The 21,594-nt window shown below is 36.6% G+C and overlaps 3 protein-coding genes and 1 long non-coding RNA gene across 4 annotated transcripts; 1 reads left to right on the forward strand and 3 right to left on the reverse strand.

The window, feature by feature from the left end:
* Positions 1-257: 257 nt before the first annotated feature.
* Positions 258-11,127, reverse strand: LOC141607923 (uncharacterized). Its single transcript, XM_074427272.1, has 7 exons — positions 11,064-11,127; positions 10,484-10,802; positions 9,296-10,395; positions 9,069-9,224; positions 7,994-8,962; positions 2,091-2,345; positions 258-571 (listed from the first exon to the last, which is right to left on the reverse strand). The coding sequence occupies exons 1-7, from the start codon at positions 11,125-11,127 to the stop codon at positions 258-260; spliced, it is 3,177 nt and encodes a 1,058-aa protein (XP_074283373.1).
* A 42-nt stretch (positions 11,128-11,169) lies between these two features.
* LOC141607924 (uncharacterized) lies at positions 11,170-12,699 on the reverse strand. Its single transcript, XM_074427273.1, has 2 exons — positions 12,579-12,699; positions 11,170-12,449 (listed from the first exon to the last, which is right to left on the reverse strand). The coding sequence occupies exons 1-2, from the start codon at positions 12,697-12,699 to the stop codon at positions 11,170-11,172; spliced, it is 1,401 nt and encodes a 466-aa protein (XP_074283374.1).
* A 1,142-nt stretch (positions 12,700-13,841) lies between these two features.
* LOC141607925 (replication protein A 70 kDa DNA-binding subunit A-like) lies at positions 13,842-15,969 on the reverse strand. Its single transcript, XM_074427275.1, has 9 exons — positions 15,959-15,969; positions 15,701-15,866; positions 15,327-15,603; positions 15,186-15,255; positions 14,966-15,096; positions 14,691-14,878; positions 14,452-14,609; positions 14,071-14,356; positions 13,842-13,988 (listed from the first exon to the last, which is right to left on the reverse strand). Exons 1-9 carry the CDS (start codon positions 15,967-15,969, stop codon positions 13,842-13,844), a joined length of 1,434 nt encoding a protein of 477 aa, XP_074283376.1.
* Positions 15,970-18,851: 2,882 nt separating this feature from the next.
* On the forward strand, positions 18,852-20,960 carry LOC141605764 (uncharacterized). Its single transcript, XR_012526461.1, has 3 exons — positions 18,852-19,485; positions 19,969-20,164; positions 20,473-20,960. It is a non-coding gene; the product is annotated as an uncharacterized LOC141605764 (long non-coding RNA).
* Positions 20,961-21,594: the final 634 nt, after the last annotated feature.

Below are 21,594 nucleotides of genomic sequence, written 5' to 3' on the forward strand. Positions count from 1 at the left end.
CTGGTGGGGTGTATCCACAAACAATACACGCATTTACCGAAAATTTAACCTCCTCTTGGAAGTCAAAGAACACTGCATGTGTATAGACCTTCACTGCATTGGCCTCCCAGTTTGACCCGAATAGGGTTTCAGGCATTGAGTTGTGGCTCTGTGCTTCAAGAAGCTTTAGATTGTGCCTTTGTTGGTCCATGGCACTCTCAAATCTCATCCAAAATTCTACAAGAGTCCCATATTTATTTTCAAATCTCTTGAAGAAGCTATTCGAACTCTCTGATCTTTGTGTGGTTTTTAAAATGTTGCCCATCTAAGCACATTCCCGAAATAAGTGGTATCCACTGATCTCGTTCCGCAAACTTGTCAGTCAACCATTTATTTTCTTCTAACGAAAACTCGCTAATGATCTTAGCCCAATTCTCTTCAAATTCCTCAGGCTCCAAGTCCTCGCTCCAGACAACATTGTTCAGACGACTTAAGAAATCAGTCTCTTTGCAAATTGTGCTCCCAACCTTGTCTGTTACTTTCTTCATAATGTGCCACATGCAAAAGCGATGTCTTGCTTTTTTGAACACGGCTGCAAGTCACAAAATCCACATTATCTATTGTCAGAGATCTTTGGTCACAAATCAAGCTCTAAGATTCACTAAACAAGATCTCAGATTCACAAGATAAGAGAAATAACAATATAGGCAATTTCAACAACTTATGACCAAGTTTAAGAATATTAGCTTTGTGTGTCATATAACAAGCCCAAAGATTCACTGAACAAGGTCTGAGATTCACAAGATAAGGTCTGAGATTCACAAAATTAAGAGCAAAATAGATGATTTTAAACCACGACCAAGTTTTACATAACAAGCCCTGAGATTCACTGAACAAGGTCTGAGATTCACAAGATAACGTCTGAGATTCACAAAATTAAGAGCAAAATAGATGATTTTAAACCACGGCCAAGTTTCACATAACAAGCCCTAAGATTCACTGAACAAGGTCTGACATTCACAAGATAAGGCCTGAGATTCACAAAATTAAGAGACTGATAGATGATTTTAAACCACGACCAAGTTTCACATAACAAGCCCAAAGATTCACTGAACAAGGTCTGAGATTCACAAGATAAGGTTTGAGATTCTCAAGATAAGGTCTGAGATTCACAAAACAAGGTCTCAGATTCACAAGATAAGAGAAATAACAAAATAGGCAATTTCAACAACTTATGACCAAGTTTAAGAATATTAGCTTTGTGTTTTACAAATCAAGATCTAACTTTCACAAAACACGCTCTATGATTCACAAAATAAACTTCAAGATTCACGAATAATGTTCCTAGATTCACCAAATAAATAACCAGTTTCACAAAAGTAAGATATTCCAAACACACCGAACTCGCATTTATTATTCCGGCATCTTGGTCACGGATGATGTAATTGGGTTCTTTGCCACCCATTGCTTTCAGAACTCAAAAATGCCCAAATAAATGAGTCATCATCTTCATGGTCTAAAAGCACGCATCCAAATGTTATTGACTTTTTGTGATTGTCAATGCCAGTGAAAGGTGCAAATTTCATGTTACATTTGTTCGTTCCATAGGTTGGATCGAATGAAATAGCATCACCAAACAATGCGTAACATCTAATGGAATCCGCATTTGTCCAAAAAATTCTTGTCAAAGCACTGTCAGCATCTGTTTCATATGAAAATACCAACCCTTTTGTTTCTCGGAGGGTTTCTAAACGAGAGATGAACATATGTCCATCCTTGCCATTAAGTAGACACATTACTTCCCTTTGGAAATTCTTGAACTGCGTAAGGGTAGCTCCAACATTTTCGAAACCCTCTGCTTGTTCCTTGCATAATTTGTATGTTAAACTAGCCCCGACATTCAATCTCGAATTTTGGATAATCAATTGCTTATAATATTCGTTCAGTTGATTTATATTAAGAGCAAGTTTCTCAAATTCCCTATTTTTGACAAAAGGCCACTGGGTGATTGTGACCCTCACGGAATTGTTCAATCTTGTACATCTTTTCATGGAACATGAATTTTATCATTGCTTCACAACCCCACCTTTTAATTTTAGTTATTCTTGTACCACTTTGCTTATTGGAACTCTCAGCTTCACCTGCACCTGCAACTCCACCCTTTTTCGTACTGGTTTTAGCAGTTTTTGTTTTTCTATTTGCACTTATTGCACCAGCTTTTGTTTTGTCACCAGTTTCAACAGTTGTTGTTTTTGCATCAGCTTTGGGAGGACGATTTTTCCTGTTATTAAAACCTTGACGATGACAAACCATGCATTTTGTTCGAATAATACCATCTTTAAACCTTTTAGTTGAAGACTTCCTTGCTTCAAACCCACAAGCAATAGCATAAATTTTATAGAACAACATTGTTGACTCTAAGTCCACAAATGTTTTGCCAAGCACGGGTGTAAACTTCTCTTCAATCCTACTTATCCATTGCTCAGTGTCACCCGGTGTGTAAGTTACCAAAGTAGTAGGTGTGGAAATAGTTGGCATTGTAGGGGTTGTTAAGACAGCAGTAGAACCCTCACCATCCTGACGAGAACCAACATTAGAGCAAGGAACCTCACCACAACCGACACGAGGCGTCACACTACACTGTGAGTTGTTGACATTTGAATCAATACCTAAGAAGATAAAAGGTTCACAAAGTCACATCTCACATTCACAAAACAAGGTTTAAGATTCACTAAATAAGGTCTGTGATTCACAAATAAAGTCTGAGGATATTATCTGAGCAAGGAAGAGAGCAGAATAGGTCATTCCTAAAGGGTTCACAAAAAGAGCTCTAGGATTCACAAATACAAGGACTGAGATTCACAAGTTCACTTTTTGGTTCAGATTATTAGTTCAGTTTTTAATCTTACCCAGGTTGTATATATTAGTTAAGTTTCACAAAATAACCTTCTAGTTTCACAAACTACGGTCTCTCGCTTCACACAAAAAGAAATAAATAAATTGCATCGATGACGTTTAACAACGAGATTCACAAAATAAGGCCCAAGATTCACTAAATAAAGGCTGAGATTCACCAAATAAAGTCCGAGATTCACTAAATAAAGTATCAGATTATTAGTTCAAAAAATTTAAAAAAAATTTGGTGAAGATTTTTAAGTTTTATTTAATTATCACACTATCATCATTTGCTAAGATTCACTGAGTAAGGTCTGAGATTCACAAGATAAGGTATAAGATTCACAAAATAAGCAAAAGAGCAGCAAAGGTGATTCTAACAACTTATGATGACCAAGTTTCATAAAACAAGCTCTAAGATTCACTAAACTAGGTCTGAGATTCACAAAATAAGGTCTGAGATTCACCAAACAGCAAAATCCACTCAATTCATAAACTCTTACAGTAACAATTCAACCAACTCTTACAGTCACTCAATTAGGTCGTAGGATTCACAAATTCAACTCAATTCATAAACTAAACCTTGCAAAAAAACTGAAATACAATATCGATCCATATATTCCATAATAATCGAGCAGAAATTTTGACAAATGCAAATTGAATCAGAAAACATGAGATTTTACAAAAATTACATAAAAAACGATATACCTGATTCAATAACACTATTATCATCAGTCATTGTGATATCTACAATCTCCATAGCAATTAGAGCTGCAAAATCGTCAAAAACAATTTAGTAAGTAGTACGAAATCGCGAGAAAAAGGAAATCGCTCAAAATATTGGTCAAATTCGAACGTTCTATTTACAAAATTGTTCAATTTGATCAAATTCGAACCTGATATCATGAATTTATGAGTGAATTGACAGAATTGTATGAATATACTCAATTTTGATCAAAATTATGAAATTACCTGGAAATTAATCAATTTTTCTTCTGAAATTACTTGAATCAACGTTGTTGAATGTTGTTTTGATGAAATCCACGAACAATCGATGAACAAATTGATGAGCTTTGCTGAAGAATTTCCGTTGAACGAACGAGAGCTTGCTTGTTGAAGAATTTTCAGGAAAATAATTTTGTTTGTATATTTTAGAGAGAGAGTGTGTAATTGGGCTATTGTATGATTTAATATTTTAGTGAGAGAAAGTATTTTGGGCTAAATGAAAAAATTTGGAATGACCCCTCAATTTTCAGCCCAATGAATAATAGGAAGTTAGTCCATAAATGAAGGATTAATGAAGGAATTTGGTGAGGTCGGCCGCCTCGCCATAATTAACGGTCTCACCGGATTCGGCCTCTATATATATATATATATATATAGGATCTCATGCGAACTGAAAGTTCGGTGCGAACCTACAAACTAAAGCAAAAATTGTCAAATTAAGAAAACTAGATTTTTTGCCCGTGCGTTGCACGGATTTTAAATTTGTTTTTCCTCTAATTTTATGGACCTTATCATTTCTTTTTAATTGATATCTTATAGTTGTGTATCAATTACTCAAAGAAGGTACTTTTTACCGTTTTCCCTTATTTTCGGTGTTTAAAACTCTCATTGTTAGTACTAACCTTTATTATATTTTAAATCAAATAACTAAGCTACATTTTAGTCTTAACTATAATTAATTTTTAATTTAAATAACTGTGTTTGATGGATAAACACTTGTTCTTTTCCATAAAATTACAGCCTACATAAATTAAATTATCTTAATCGTTTTATTTTCTAGTCACCCATCACCTCCAGAACTTTCCATCGCCACCCTCCTACCGAACCGCGCAATCGAACCACTACCAATCGAACACCATAACTTCCAGATCAACCACCACCAATCGCTTCCCCAACCTCAGATCTGTTTACCCATATGATATTCACTCGTACCCGATTTCTATTAACTCCGCATTTATCTTAAACTGAAATTATGACTCATCATCATGAGTGATTGATCTCCACTTGTTACTTGCGGTCTATTTATTCATCTAATCCGTGGATTGACATGCATAATCCCAAATCATGAACCTTCAATTCATCTGATGAGGTTGCAGTATATATTCTCTGCCGGATTCGTTGCCTAATAACGACATCAACAACTATGAAACGGTGATGAGATGAAATTGTTGCAATCTACTATTGTTCCTGATCCGCTGGTTTCGTACTATCCCTCAAAGGTCCGGGCTTTCTCATTTTGTTTAGCAGTCAATTGTTTTTTTTTTTTTAATCAGCATATGACAGGACTAATACCATTTCATGGCAACATTCCCACTGTTTTAAGATAGACTTAATGATTTTTGTATGCAAATGATGTGGGGTGGTGTTTGTTGAACTTGGCATTTGTTAGATTGAAGAGGGTAGTACTATTGCTGTGTTCTTGAAACAGTCGTCGAAGTCTTAGTCTCTAAATGAAGTTTCAATGGTGTTACTGAATCAATCGATCGTTCATATGGTCATGGACAAAGGAAAACATAGTCTTATTAAATTATTCATTGATGCATAACGGCCAAATACTATCTAACCTCTTTCTGTATATTAATAGGGATATTACTGAAATTATTGAATTCTAGGTAGATTTGATAACACTTCAGTTCTGTTGCATCTGTTGCATGTATCTTGGGCTCCCGGTGAATGTTGGAGACAAATATACCCTCCGGCCGGTCGCTATCCCTATATCGTCTCCTTGTGTAATGATGGCTGTCTTAGTCTTCCAGTCGTTAATTCCGTAGTCTTCGTTGTCAGGCGGTGTGGGACTTAGGTCATTGACGTGTGTGACAGATCTGTTGCAAAGAAAAATTCAAGTTAATATAAATTAACTTATTACAGCTTTGATGCAGGAGCGAAGACTACACTCGGAGAACATACCTTGGTGCCATGTTTGCTTAAAGAGATTGCAGGATATTCTTTTCTAGAGGTAAGTTTAACATTGAAATTAGTTCTTTATATAGTGTATTTAGAACCTTTCTATTTCTCTAGGATTAGGACTTTATGATTTAAAAATCAATTGTGACAAACGTGGTGGACGTTGATGATGTAGTATTTGAGTTATGGTAGAATGGGGAAGGTATTTTATTTGTGTATATTCCATAAGAGTAGATATTTTTTCATATATTTGTGTACATAGGGATAATAATATTTTTTAATAAGATTTTTTAAATTGTATTTTACCTGTGTATATTCCAGAAGAGAAGGTATTCTAAATAGTTTAGAACCAAACTTTATTAATTAGTCCTTTAATCATTACGTTGTGGGCGTTTTTTTCCGTTCATATTAGTTAAATTGGAAGATAATAAAATAATCAAATGGAATAAAATGCCATTAAAATCAAGTCATTGGTACACAAGTCTCATGCAGACCTGTCAATTGAAACATGTATATCAGACCTGGACAAGGTCGTTGTAGTCCGGGTCATTTTTGGTTGGGTTGTCGAGTCCAACTTATGATGGTTCTCATTTCAATTACATCATTTGTAGTCACGTACTCACGTTTAGTCTCGATTATTCGGGTCCGGTTTATTGTAGCTGCTTTTGCACTTTGACGTTCGGCTTTTTTCAGTCGCATTGCTATAGTTCTGTCATAGGCTAATTTGATGATAAACCAACTAATGTTTACTTCTGTCATACTCCATCGAATTATTCGAACATAATACATAGCATATTAAATACTGTAATTTCATTCGGGTGATTAACATACATAATCAATTAAATGATGTTGTAGGTAACATGTGTGGAGCTTGCTGAATTTGATGATAGTATCATTCAATTTTTGTTCACTGCGTGTCTTCCCTTAGAGGGTGAGAATATGTCAAAAACTTTTATGTATTACAACCATTGATTTGCATTGATTGGCAGAGTGTGAGGCTCACAAATTCTGTCCTGAGACAGTGTCTTAATAATTGCTTATATATTACTCTTTTCGTCTCGGGCACCTGTTCACCTTTAATAATTGTTGTGAGGAGTATTGTCAGACGGTGTTTGTTTTAAGGATAAATAAATTTAATATAAACTAACTTAATAGTATTTGGATGCAGGTACCAAAACCATACATGGAGAACATACCCTGGTGCCACGGTCAGCTAAAGAGATGGCAGGATAGTCTTTCTTTGATAAACTATATATACTGCTACGTCCGGGGTCGTTATCGTTGCTACTCCTGAATAAGTCCAGTCGACGTACCCTTTCTCAGGTCTGCTCCTGGTCGGGGTTAATTGCTGGTGGTGAGGTGTTCATCATCGGCCATTGTTTGCTGCTGGTTATTGATCAATTTCGACGGCATTCATCTTCAGGTACCAGTCAGTTGCCTCATCTGATTTACCCGTTCCTTATATCTTTGATTTGCACCGTTTCAATCAAAGGATTTATGAGGATCACAAGATTTTAAGTTGACTGATTTTGTCCTCGTGTGTTTTGTGTTATGTACTCATTTGAATGAAGGTCATCTTGCTCCTTGATCTATCTCATTCTGTTGAGATGTTGCTGTTTCCGATGATGTTTTTTTTTTTTTTGCCTTGTCTATGCACTGATTGATCAAATGTAATTTTTATGAAACTGACTAAATGAGCACAAAACACTTTAAGACGATACTTTATCAACCTTGGGTTTAACTATAATTTTCAAAATCCAGTTAATGTTCCAACTACGTAATATCAGTTAAATTCGAAACTGAATAAATGAGCACTAAATACTTTAATACGAAACTTCATGAACTTAGGCTTGATTCATAATTTTCATAATCGAGTTATTCCCCCTATTATTCAATAACAGACAAATTCGAAAACACCTCTTTGTATACTATATTTCGTGTATATCCCTTGAAATTCTGGTCAGTATCATCTATGAAAAACCTCAGCCCTTGCGGTGTCGTCGTCCTCGATGCCGCAACGTATAACTGTCCGTGACTAAAATCAAGCGCTTCGGTAAGTATACCCCGACGTGTGTAAGGGACTGACCTTGACTCTTGTTTATGGTCATTGCATAGCATGGTTTCAGTGGATATTGCCTTCTCTTGAGAATGAATGGTACCTTAGGATCCGTCGATGTTAACACTATCCTTGGGATTAGCACATGCTTACCCACGTTTGATCTGGTGATAATCCTCGCCTCCACTATATATTCTCCTGTTCGTGTTACAATCAATCGAGTTCCATTACACAATCCTTGTGAGGGGTTAATATTCCGTAAAAGCATTACTGGCATGCCTACCTTAAGCTTGAGTTCGTGCCTTGGCAGGCCTTGTAGATTTAGCGTATTTAGGTACTCGATTGGGTAAGCCGAGAACTGGTCATCGCTGTCTATAGAAGCCGCGCATACTTCATCGCAACTTTTATATATTTTATAGTTTCCAGGGATCTGGCCGGTCATATAGTCGTTTACTGTATCTGCTGTTTCGTTCAAAGGAGTCAGTATCGCGCGTTCACGCAAGTATTCATCATCCTTACTCCCCTCTACGAAACTCGGGTAAATTTCATCGACTACTTGTTTAATATCAAGCTTCCCACACACTGATGTGTACTCTTCTGGTATCTTTATCCACGTCCCTTCATCCTCATGCTCTTCCGCTTTCGCTTCTAACCTCCCTTCACCCATAGCCAAGAACCACTTATTAAATCTCTGTCTTTCACCATCTGAATCTGTAACCCTCATGCTCTTCCGTAGAAGAAACACCGTGCATGATCTCCATATATGTGATCTGCTTATTGAGGCTTGTACGATATCCTGTCTCTTCCCCTTCGATACGATGGAGAGCACTTGTCTGAAATCGCCTCCAAGTAACACCACCTTTCCCCCGAACATCTTTGAAGATGCGTCCGGATCAGTGTAGCTGACTATATCCCTCATTGTACTATCTAGTGCTTCAAAAGCATTCCTGTGGTCCATTGGGGCTTCATCCCATATAATCAACGACGTCTCCCGTAGTAGTTCAGCCAGCTGGCTATTCTGTTTCACATTACACGTTGAGTCGTCGAATAGCTCAATAGGTATATCAAACCTACTATGCGTTGTCCTTCCCCCTGGTAGTAGTAACGCCGCGATACCTGTAACTGTATCGTCAGTATTTAAATTGCCATTATCATTATATCTTTTTCTTTCTCTTGTTTGCAGTTTTTACATTTATTGTTAAACACTTAGTTAATATAGAGATCTAACCGGACGATGCCACATTGAGTACAATCTTGCCCTCCGACCGTAGTTTCGCTGAGATTGCCCCGTATAAGAATGTCTTTCCTGTTCCTCCATGACCGTAAACGAAAAACAACTCCTGTAATTTGCTACTGACAGCATTGATAACCGCATCATAGACATCTACATTTGTAGAAATTTGTTAATACTTTGTCATGTACTTTACGATGCTTATTTTCTAGTTTATGACATACCTTTTTGCTCTCTGTTCAGTAATTTGACCTTCCCCTCCCACTCGTCTCTGAGCTGCTTGCGATCGTACTTCCTCTCATCCCTAATCAGTCTGTTCTCCATGCCATGTACATCTGATTCCACTGGTTGTGGCATACTTTCTATGTCCGATAGTCTCTTGCCGTATCTCATTAGAACTTTGTCTATTTCAAGTAGGGTGTATGACCGTTTGGCGGCATCACTAAGTTCTAAATTAGGGTCTCCAAACAACCTTCTTTTCTTGCGCTCAATGTCCTCTGATAGCATCCCATAGGTCTCCTCCCACAGCTTCGTTATATCTGTTACTTCACAAAACAGAATCATCATGACGAATAGCTCCCTGAGCTGCGACGGCATTACCCATTTATTTGCCTCTGACATGGCTTCATGCCACTCTTTATCATTATTTAAAAGGCCATGTGCATAACAAGCTTCCTTGAATGTAGGGTACACAACGTCTCCCAATGTTCTAATGTCTTGATAACTTTGCGCACCCTTGACTATGTTAAGGAGCACTTTCAGGTAATACCTTTCTCCGGCTGTTGGGTGAACGTAAACCATCCTGCCAATGCACTTCCCTTGCTTCCTTTTGTGCCATCCCCCTTCCTTCCACACGTATTTTGTTGGAAATTCCGCATAGGATAACGTTCTTGCATCTGGCTGATTTGCATTTGTTGCTATCCACGCTGTCATCATTGTGTTTGTGCTGTTTTTCTCCTCAATTATTTCTTCTAGCACATCACTGTCCTTAATCACCACTGATTGTTCTCCTTCCAGGTGCACGGGGAGGCGCATCACTGACGGATATCTCTCCTGGATATCAAACTCAAAGATTCTCCAGGCCGCCTCTGATGCAGATAGATGTCGACAGTCCATGTAAGCCTTTATCTCGTCTTGTGTGTCCTCTTGTATGACTAAAGTCGCTTTATCTGGTCCCTTTGATATATATTTAAACAAATACTTTATGGCTTTTGCTGTGTTGCACCACTCGACATTGATGTGTGCATCAAACATTAAAAGCAACCCTGGGTTATATGGTACAATAGATCTATTGTCCATCTCATGGATACCCTTTTTAATGGTCCTGCACGTAGAAATTTAACTGTTAGTTCCCGTTAGTGACACTCTTGTCATTAGGTTAGAAAGTGGGCAACTTTAGAATATGTACTTACCTACTGTCCTTCCTTCTTCTGTACATTGGATACCCATTGCGATCCAATGTTGTGCTCTCGTTATGTTCCTTTGGATATTTCTTTGTGCAAACATCATTCATCATACATGGGCAATTAGGACCATCTTTGCCGCATGGTCCATGGACCATAGAGCCTGACACAATTTCATATAACCGTGGCTCCTTGTTTTTGTCAGGTATCTCCGCATGGATTATGGTGTCGATGAAGTCGGTTGACACCTCTTCACTCCCTCTCCTTAGCCACAATAATATATGAGCATGAGGTAAACCTCTCTTCTGAAACTCTATAGTATAAATATCTGCAGGGGCGGGGAACATATGTTAGCTATTTACATTTAAGAATAGTATTTGACATTGCGGTTCAGTTGTAATGAGTTCAGACAGAGCCATGGATCTGATCTTGTTTGTTCATCAAAGTTTTGTTCTTTTTGTAGGAAGGTTTAGTCTGGTTTATTATTTCATTCTATGGGTGGTCTTTACAGATCACTGCTGCATTGATGGGGAACATATGTTAACTTTTGACATTTAAAAATAGTAATATTTATTTTATCAAGGCTTACCTGCAACGGTAGGTCCAAAATAGTCTTCCTTTTTCAAAAGGTGCATAAGTTGCCGGAGCTTCATCTTGAAAACTCTGGCCACGATATCTGGACGGTCCTCAGCTTTTTATCCACCCATGAGGGTCAGAGCTGCCTCGACCTCTGGCCATCTTGGATTTGCAGTGAATGTTAGAAATAAGTGAGGATTTCCGTACCACCGACAGATGGCCATTGCATCTTGGTAGTTTTGTTGCATGTATCTCGGGCTTCCAGTAAATGAGGGAGGCAGATATATTCTCTGGCCAATAGTTATCCCCATTGTATCTCCTTGTGTAATGGCGTCATATACGTTATTTAAAACATCACATCTGAACTTGTCTTGATTATTCCTAATAAACCAGAGTCTTTCTGACTCGATCGCACAACAACAATCTACTAAAAATTGCTGGAACAATCTACCGCAATATAGTAATAGACCGCCTCCTACCTCCCTCTGTTGTATCCGATACGCATAGTATTCTCTCATAGTGACGTATTCCCTCTTGCCCTTTTTTCGTGTCCCATCTGGTACGTAATATGTTATTCCAGTATGGTAACTATCTTCGCCATAGGGAAATAATAGCGGATACTGGAGAGCCATATAGGAAGGATGTAGCTCGCTAATTGCTTGTAACCCTCTCGATCTATGATGTACAACTATGTCCTTCCCTCTGGACTCGGTACTATTATCGTGTACAATGAGTGCGGCGATCTCTGACGCTGTTGGAGAATTATATATTCTGTCATTAGGCTTTCTTGTACCTAACAATTTGACTGACAATCGTATGTTTTCGTCTCCCTTTATTCTCTCTTTTGCCATACGAAATGTCTTTGCCAGTGGGTTAAATTCGTCTAACATGTCCTTTAGTTTTGTTAGGATGTCATGATCTAAGGTAGGGCTGTCCTGTCTTCTGGCCACGGCCTTTTCTCTTAGCGATATCTCTGAGGCGGTATCGTAGACATATAGTTGTGCATATGATGGCTGGGCCCCATCTTCTGGAAGCAGCGTTCCCATACGGTGGAGGACCTGGCCGCTTACCCGGAAGACGTAGCTACCTGGCCTCTGGTTAACCGAGTTGTCAATCTTTGCACCCATAGAAGTGAATACGTAACAGGAATTGTATACTCTAATTAACTGTCTGAAGTCTTTTGAGTCCTTATCTTCATGGGTTAGTAGCCTTCTTAAGATATCGGGTGCATCCTTTAGTCCCTTCAAACGAACCTTACCATCTCTACAACACATGTTGAACCTTATGTTGTTCCGTGTGCTTGTGTTTTTTATTCTCTCATCGAACCACATAATGGCACCACATGAAGGGCAGTTGTACTCAGCATCGCCTAGGTAGCGATACTCTTTTTCTTTGTTCTCTACGACAAATATACCATTATTAATCTAATCAGTATAAAAATTGAAAAAAAAAATTAAATATTGTCTGGCTGTTTAACAACAGCCTAATACTTTCTTGATTGGTACAGAAGATAAGTTTAGTAATTTACCTGGTTGCCCTTTTTCGTCATTGTCTATCTGTTCTTCAGGATTGTTACCTACTCTTTGCCTCTTCCTCCTGCCTTCTGAGATGATCCTCCTACGTTTGTTCCTCTTATCTACCCCTTCCATTATTGTTCTTTACTTGGGTTGCAAAAACTCTGTTGGAGGAGTAGAAGACGTTTTCGTCTCCAATTAGGTTTTACATATAAATTTTATTAAAGAGTGGCAGACTTCTTATAGTAAACATAAACAATATATAATATGGTCTCCTTTCCAATTGGTTTTTATATATAGTTTCTTTTTTAAATTTTATCTACTGATAGTTTTTCAGTGTTGGGATACTATAGTTGCAATATCTAACCCTACTTCTTTATCATATTGTTATAATTTCAGTTATGTTATGCAGGTTTGTGCAACTCCTGGTGGGATACATAAGGGGGCAGTTGAACAATTTGATATTACAATGAATCATGGTATATGTCTGTGATGAAATTTTGGCTGTGTATTTTCCGGATTATCAGTGTCAACAATCAAATTATATTTAATACTTGTCATACGAACCTGGGTATTTTAAATTCGGCTTGCTCATTTCTGTAATCGAACATGAATTGGCACAGTCAGCTTTAAGAAAAACAAAACCCCTGGGAATTAACATCAGTAGCGTCTCTGAAAGGATAGTATTCACTAAAACCATTCAAGACACTAACTTTCTTCAAGATACCCTCAGATTTCACAAACCCGTTAGCTAACTTTGAAGAACTAAGCTCTGACATTTGTCTATCTTTTTTTAATTGGGCGAATTATTCAGGAAATCCATGCATCTCCAGGAGTTCATGACTGAAAATGAGGCATTCTTCTGAGTTTGGTCTTGTGTGAGATGGGTACGGTTCTGTGATTGAGAGTTTGATTTTATTTCGGGGAATTTTAATTGCAGCTGCTGAAGAAGTTTGCTTTCTTTTTCTGGGTTTTTGCGCTTCTGGAGATTGGTTATGCGATTTCAGGTTGGCACAAACTGGTATTTATTCTTTATTACTCAATATGAAAAGTATGTAATATCTAATGATAATACATCAATTATTGTCTAAGTAAATAAAAGTAGTAACTAATAATATGTAGTTGTGCTACATACAGCAAACTTGAGGAAGTATCTAGGAATTGAAAGTAACAACTAAGGGTTTGTAGCTGTGCCATAGACATCACAGCCATTATTAAATAACAACTAATATTATGTTTTTTATTCTATAAGCTATTAAGTAGTAGTCTAGAGCTATTCAGTCTTCCTTGAGATCTATTAAGTCAACCTCCTCGTGTCTTGTCTTCTTGTTTTTTGAAGTGCTGCTCGACCCCTCGTCATCTGATTCGTCCACAATATGAACTTGTCTTGAGCGTTTTGGTTGTGTATGTTCTCCGTTGACAGTCTGTATTTAGTAGTAGAATTGTTAATATACACGCTTGGTTAAACTGAAGCCATGATACATTTAGTAATATTTAGTTATTTACCTCATTGAAGCACTTCTCTGATATGTCAATGACGTTGAAGCTCTTTCTTCTTTTAAGACCATGATTATAATCAGCAACCTTTATTTTGAAACATAATTCTTTTCCAACGAAGGTGTTGAAAAGCAGATCCGGAACATGATTGTAGTCTTCATCATCCTCGTCCTCAATTGGTTGGGAATCAAATAAGGTAAGAGCATCTTGACCAATAAGTTTTTTAGCTTCTTTGTCAAATATGACGAAAGATGTAGTAGAGGTATCATCTTGCACTTTTAACTCGATACGATACCTAACCCGAAGAACAGTCATATAGTTAGTTAATAATTTTGACAGTGTCACAATTACATCTATTAACAATCAGATTATTTTCTGAAAAAGTGATACCTGATTGTCTGAGTTTCACTTGGCTTCTTGCAAGTATCACACCATAGGCCAGATGCCTTATGACGTGGCTTACTGGTGCACCCAAAGCATGATTGGTAATTCCAAGGTTTTTCTCTTGGGATACATTTTACTTTAGCGGTACAATAACATATAAGATCCTGAATGTCCAGAAAAAATAATAAAAAAGGGCTTAGTGAACTAAAGGAGAGAAAAAAGAAGGACAGTTAATAACTTCATACCTTTTTGTACTCAGTTTCTGCATACTCTAAGAGGGTTGATATATCTTTCTGGGTGATTTCGTCTATAGCTGCTTTGTGTTTGAAATCCCCACTCTTTTCACTATAAATTGTAGTCAGTGTATTCACTTCAGGGAAGTCTAGATTGAGGTATAGACTACTTGATGAGGAAGTTGATATACTGTTGTATCCTGTAATTTTTTTAAGAACAAAAAATTTAGGGACATGCTTTAAATTTTAGAAATAGCATAGTAATGATGAATAAATTTCATACTTACCATTATAGTTCTTTACTGTGAGAGATGTAACGACAGCTACGGTGGGTACGTTAGAACCAGTAAGTTTTTCTTTTTGTAGATGGTAGTTGGCAAGGCATTGATCCCATAGAGTAATTCTTACGCGATCACCCCTGTTTGAAAAATAAAGGAGGTTATAAAGTATTGGAGGCAGGGAGTAAAGTATAGCATATAGATTATAATACAAGAGTTGGGTACATACACTTCATTTTCAATCTCTATTGCAAAACAATTGTTTCCGGGTTTCTCGTCGATAACAACTCCGTATAGATCTGTAAATTCGGAGTACTGTTAGAAAGGAAGATATTAATTACGGAATATTGATTAAGGTTAGTTCACATACCAGTAAGTATATAGTGGTTATCACGCCGATGGTCTAGATTGTCGAATGGAACAAAGTCGAATCTATGAATAGGAATAGTACTATCTTCTAATGCCATGGCCTTGGCAAAAGTAGAGTAAAAGAATTTCAGCATAATCTTGTTATCGCTTACAACACGATAAGCGGTCCTATTTGGGATAAACTCAAAGTTTTTGAGGATATGGATTTTTCTATCACAAATTTGTGGTTCGAAGCGTTTCCAGAAATAACCTGGGATGGTTGCCTCCACGTACCCTCCCTGTAAATGGTTTACAAAAATATAGTTTGACGTCAGTTCGTTGCCCTGGGTTGAAAACGTAAAATATATGGCCAGAGAAAATAGAATAGTTCGTTACCTCTTCATCTATGAGGACCGTAGAAACATAAAGAAGCTCAGATTTGTTGGTTGGACGATAAACTTTGCATAATCTTGTCACACGAACCCTGATTTTCCAATTGTTACTGCCGGAGTCTTCGTTGTCAGGAGGTGTTGGTCTTAGTTCATTGATGAGCGAATAAGATCTGTGCATAGAAAAATTCAAGTTAATATGAGTTAAGTTAGATATGTTTGGGTGCAGGTACTAAAAGTATAGATGGAGAACATGAGAACATACCTCGGTGCCATGGCTGCCTAAAGAGTTTGCAGGAAAGTTTTTTTTGCAGGTAAGTTTAACGTTGGCATTAGTTTATTTATATAGTGTTTGTAAAATTTATCTATTTCTCTAGGATTAGGAATTTATGAGCTAAGAGATAAAGAGTTCACAAATAGTGTTTAACATGAACGTCAATTGGAATAAACGTGCAGGAGGATGGCATTGAAGACAGCAGGCATTTAACAAATTTTTAATGTAGTATTTGATTTGTGGTAGAATGGGGAACGTATTTTTTTCAGTGTATATTCCATAAGAGAAGATATTTTTCCATATATTTGTGTACATAGGGATAATAATAATTTTTAAAAAGATTTTTTAGTAGGTATTTTATTATATTTGTGTATATTCCATAAGAGAAGGTATTTCTTAATGTAGTATTTGATAAGATAATAGTCTTGTGTAGATAGAATTTTTAAATAGTATTTGTTTTGTGGTAGAATGTGGAAAAGGAGAGTTGAGAAAACATATTATCAACGTGATATTTTTTTTTTCAACGTGATATTTTTTTTTCAACGTGATATAATTTTCAAAAATATTTTCAACGTGATATTTTTTTTTTTTTTTGAAATCTTCAACGTGATAAAAGTATTTTTATATAATTATTATTTTGGTTCGAGTGTTTAAGAAAGCATGGAGTCTTTAGAATTGCCTGAAAAAAGCCTCTTTTATAGACGCGCTCCAAAACTGTCAAATAGAAGACAAATTATCTTAGTTAGTGATACATATAGACGCGCTTAGAAAATTAGAAATATCACGAATCAAAAATTCTTTTGTGTGTTTCATAAAAAGAAGAGAAGTTAAATGGTACTTGGCTAAAAGACATGTATACAATTAGACATGGTACAATATATAGTTGATAAACTCTAAGGAATAGAAAGTTAAAATAAAACTCGACTTAAAATAAAATTAAAGTTACATATAAAGTTACCTACAATAATGAGCAGTTTACTGTTTTTGAGATCAGCAAATTCATGAAAACCGTGATCATTAACCTCCACATATCATGCAAAGCGATACCTAAGAAACACAAAAATAACATGTCAAAATATATATAACACAAAAATTAATCACTAAAAGACAGACACTATAAATTATGCATGGTAATAAGGAACAGCCAGTCAGCCATATGCTTATAGGTAGGTTCAAACTTAACCAAAACCATATTTAACACAAATGCATGCATGGATGTTATATTCATGCGTGTATATATATGCATTAAAAAGTGTTAAATCCCAAATAGAATTCTAATTCTATAATTCTATAGAGGTTAATATAATTGAAAATTTGATCTTTATATCAAATATGCTAACCAGTAACCACGTACAGGAAGAAGTTGGAGTTAATACAAATACAAAAGCAAATCAATTTTGTATCTTATTCACCATACTACGTACACTAAGTATTATTCTATTATTTTTAATTATTATTATGTGCTTCGAGAAACTTGGACTCTCTGTAATCGCTCGAAAAAAGCGTCAATTGGAATAAAAGTGCAGGAGGATGGCATCGAAGACAGCAGGCATTTAACAAATTTTTAATGTAGTATTTGATTTGTGGTAGAATGGGGAACGTATTTTTTTCAGTGTATATTCCATAAGAGAAGATATTTTTCCATATATTTGTGTACATAGGGATAATAATAATTTTTAAAAAGATTTTTTAGTAGGTATTTTATTATATTTGTGTATATTCCATAAGAGAAGGTATTTCTTAATGTAGTATTTGATAAGATAATAGTCTTGTGTAGATAGAATTTTTAAATAGTATTTGTTTTGTGGTAGAATGTGGAAAAGGAGAGTTGAGAAAACATATTATCAACGTGATATTTTTTTTTCAACGTGATATTTTTTTTCAACGTGATATAATTTTCAAAAATATTTTCAACGTGATATTTTTTTTTTGAAATCTTTAACGTGATAAAAGTATTTTTATATAATTATTATTTTGGTTCGAGTGTTTAAGAAAGCAAGGAGTCTTTAGAATTGCCTGAAAAAAGCCTCTTTTATAGACGCGCTCCAAAACTGTCAAATTAAGACAAATTATCTTAGTTAGTGATACATATAGACGCGCTTAGAAAACTAGAAATATCACGAATCAAAAATTCTTTTGTGTGTTTCATAAAAAGAAGAGAAGTTAAATGGTACTTGGCTAAAAGACATGTATACAATTAGACATGGTACAATATATAGTTGATAAACTCTAAGGAATAGAAAGTTAAAATAAAACTCGACTTAAAATAAAATTAAAGTTACTTATAAAGTTACCTACTATAATGAGCAAGCGATTCGTTTTTGAGATCAAAGAAATTCATGAAAACCGTGATCATTAACCTCCACATATCATGCAAAGCGATACCTAAGAAACACAAAAATAACATGTCAAAATATATATAACACAAAAATTAATCACTAAAAGACAGACACTATAAATTATGCATGGTAATAAGGAACAACCAGTCAGCCATATGCTTATAGGTAGGTTCAAACTTAACCAAAACCATATTTAACACAAATGCATGCATGGATGTTATATTCATGCGTGTATATATATGCATTAAAAAGTGTTAAATCCCAAATAGAATTCTCTATAATTCTATAGAGGTTAATATAATTGAAAATTTGATCTTTATATCAAATATACTAACCAGTAACCACGTACAGGGAGAAGTTTGAGTTAATACAAATACAAAAGCAAATCAATTTTGTATCTTATTCACCATACTACGTACACTAAGTATTATTCTATTATTTTTAATTATTATTAAGTGCTTCGAGAAACTTGGACTCTCTGTAATCGCTCGAAAAAAGTTTCATTTATTAATATAGATAGATAGATAGATATTGATTAAAGACTCACGTGTTGCAGTCTACTCACACAAACCAACAAAAAGACTAACCCCACACCCTGTCCTCCCCCGTCTACTAACATCATTGTAGACCATGCTCACAACCCGCCGAGTTGCCACCGTCATCGGCTCTTCCAACCACCCCAGCGACGGCAATGCGCCAATCACCTAAATGGCCCCATTTCTCTTTGTCGGCAATCGTGATATCCTTCTCTCCTCCCCTATTTCTCTTTTCTTTTTCACCCCTGCGTAGTGAACGGAGCTCCGTTCGTCGATTATATTCCACGGCAATCCCGTCAAGAGCTTTGGTCATCCCATTCACAGTCGGTCATCCCTAGTCCCACCCGATCCATCATCTTTATTTCCTCGTCGTATGCCCAGATCCTTCATCACTAGTCAACGCAGATTAAAAATGTCGGCGGCTACTTCTCTATTCTTCGACGCATCTTCTCCCCTCCCCATCTTTTCGGCAACATGTGGCGGTGGTGGTGGGAGAGTGTTATGGTGCACCGTCAAGGCCATTCAAGATGAATTACTAAACATTGATTGTGTTATTTATACTGGAGTTCATGATGCTTTTCCCAATTCTTTATTTTCTCAGGCTTCTGATCGCTGTGATGTCCTCTTGATTCCCCCTTCTAAGGTTCCTAATTTTCTCAATCTCTTCTAATTTTTGAGTTTAATTTGCTGGGTACTTGATTTATTTAGTATTTCAAGTGATCAATTCAGAATCGTTTTACAGTGGATGGATGGATTGATTTTTGTTTCTGGGATTTTATAACTTGGTTGTGCTCAAATTTGGCTAATTTTTCGAATAATGACGGAACTAATTGAAATATTTTTAAAATCAGGCCTGAAATTAGGAATGTTACATTTATGAGCAACTTTGATTTAACATTAGGGTGGTTCTTTAAGACGAGACACTTGCTGCATACAGGGGTACTTCACAAATCTCATTCCAGATTAAAATTAATCGTTATCTAGCAAGATTAAAATCAGTCAGCTAATACTGTAATCAAGATTTTTGGTTGACTATATAAGTGAATTAAGTCAAGATTTTTGATTGACTATATAAGTCAAGTTTTGGAAATGAAATTATATTAAAGTGTAAGTTTGGAATGTGCAGGGAAAGAGTGGTTGTACCAAGTTCTAAGCCATACATTTCCTTCATAGGGATGGCAAATCAGTCAGCTAATACTGTAATCACCTGGAACAGCAAAGCCTCTGACAGGACTAGCAATGGTGAAGAGCTCGGAATTTTCGGATCCACCACTATCACTATTTTCTCCGAATATTTTTGTGCTTCTGAGATTACATTTCAGGTATTTCTTGCTTAGCTACCTCCCATTTCAAATCCATTTTCAAATACTTTTATATCGTAGATGAGGAAATCCATCCTGTCTTAGTCACAGGCGAGGGCCATTAGAGTATTGAACTGGGGTAACGTTGATGTAGTACTGGTGGTCGTGGATAATAGCATCGTGTCTGATTGACAGCAGTGTATATTCGTTGTCTGTAAAGACTGGATAATTAAACACATAAAAGAGTAACAAAGTTATGTACTGATGGAACCTATTGCGGTAGTGATAGTGAATAAGCTAATGTATATGAGTCCTTATGCTTGGTGCAGAACACAGTGGTAGCAATCCCAGGTTGGTTAAGGAGAGTGTCGGATCTGGCGATGGTGTTCAGGTAAAGAACAACAAGTTTTTCTGATTCGGAATTATTCTATCATCGGCCATAATTTACGAAGGTTGAGGTGAGTTGGAGAGGAAGGCCGTCGGCGAATGGTCTCTTGCGACGGTGACAGTGAGAGGCTTAGATTTCCCGTGATGACTCACTTGGCGGTTGCGAAGAGAGTGATATGTGACTCGGTTGATCTGCTGAAGAACACCATAATTCACCAAGACTGTTACAACTCAGGCGCCATCAGACAACGCCGGCGAAGCACCGACCTTGCAGCATCAGTTGTCGGCTCCAACGATGGATTTCCCGGCAAAGTTAACATTGCTATGTACGAAAATGTTCAACGAGTTCACCTATCTAATTTAATTTTCGAAATTGCTTGTTATTATGTGTTTCAAAACTGAAATTTTATCATACATTTGTTTTCATACCTATTCACTTGGTATTATCGGTGGTTAATGGATGGGTGTAGTGGTAGGCGGCAGTGGTTGCGGTGACGACCGGTGGTGGTGGGCATGGTGGAATGATAGATACATAAAATACCATCCTAGATACACATGGTATTACTGCTAGATACACAAACCGATTTGCGTATCTAGTAGTAATAGCATGTGTATCTAGTAATAATAACATGTGCATCTGGGGTAGAATTGCAAGTAAATAATTGTAATAATGTCCTAAATCGGAACATTTCAACTCGTAAAATGTCGTTGACGGTCAAATATTGTCCACTAGTGGTCGGGGCAGCGATTTGATCACCATATTTGCGCGGTCAAAGGCAGGATATTGAGGTGGTATGAAGACAGACGGGGTTAGGAATTAGTTCGTCGCCAAGATATTGATGGCACCAGATCGTTGCCGTTGAGATCTAAATGGAGGAATGAGTGTGGATGATGCTAGATGGAAAAATGGAGGTATAATGAGGGGTGATGTGTTAATGGCAGGGGGTTGAATTGAAGATGGAGTCAGACAAGGTCAATTTGACATTGACTAAAATCTTTTGAGTGGAATTTGTTTTGATCTTTACTTCGTCATTTTAATTAACTTTCCCCCCTTTCGCTTTTCT

Source organism: Silene latifolia, chromosome 10, assembly GCF_048544455.1.
Source record: "Silene latifolia isolate original U9 population chromosome 10, ASM4854445v1, whole genome shotgun sequence".
Lineage (NCBI taxonomy): Eukaryota > Viridiplantae > Streptophyta > Magnoliopsida > Caryophyllales > Caryophyllaceae > Silene > Silene latifolia.

Coding starts and splice junctions, on each gene's coding strand:
- LOC141607923 (XM_074427272.1), bottom strand. CDS start 11,127: ATGAAGCTCCGGCAACTTATGCACCTTTTGAAAAAGGAAGACTATTTT. Junction 10,803..11,063: donor TTTTGGACCTACCGTTGCAG/GTAAGCCTTGAT, acceptor CCGCCCCTGCAG/ATATTTATACTATAGAGTTT. Junction 10,396..10,483: donor AGAAGAAGGAAGGACAGTAG/GTAAGTACATAT, acceptor TTCTACGTGCAG/GACCATTAAAAAGGGTATCC.
- LOC141607924 (XM_074427273.1), bottom strand. CDS start 12,699: ATGGAAGGGGTAGATAAGAGGAACAAACGTAGGAGGATCATCTCAGAA. Junction 12,450..12,578: donor TGACGAAAAAGGGCAACCAG/GTAAATTACTAA, acceptor TATTTGTCGTAG/AGAACAAAGAAAAAGAGTAT.
- LOC141607925 (XM_074427275.1), bottom strand. Junction 15,604..15,700: donor CGGTCCTCATAGATGAAGAG/GTAACGAACTAT, acceptor AACCATTTACAG/GGAGGGTACGTGGAGGCAAC. Junction 14,879..14,965: donor CACAGTAAAGAACTATAATG/GTAAGTATGAAA, acceptor AAAAAATTACAG/GATACAACAGTATATCAACT.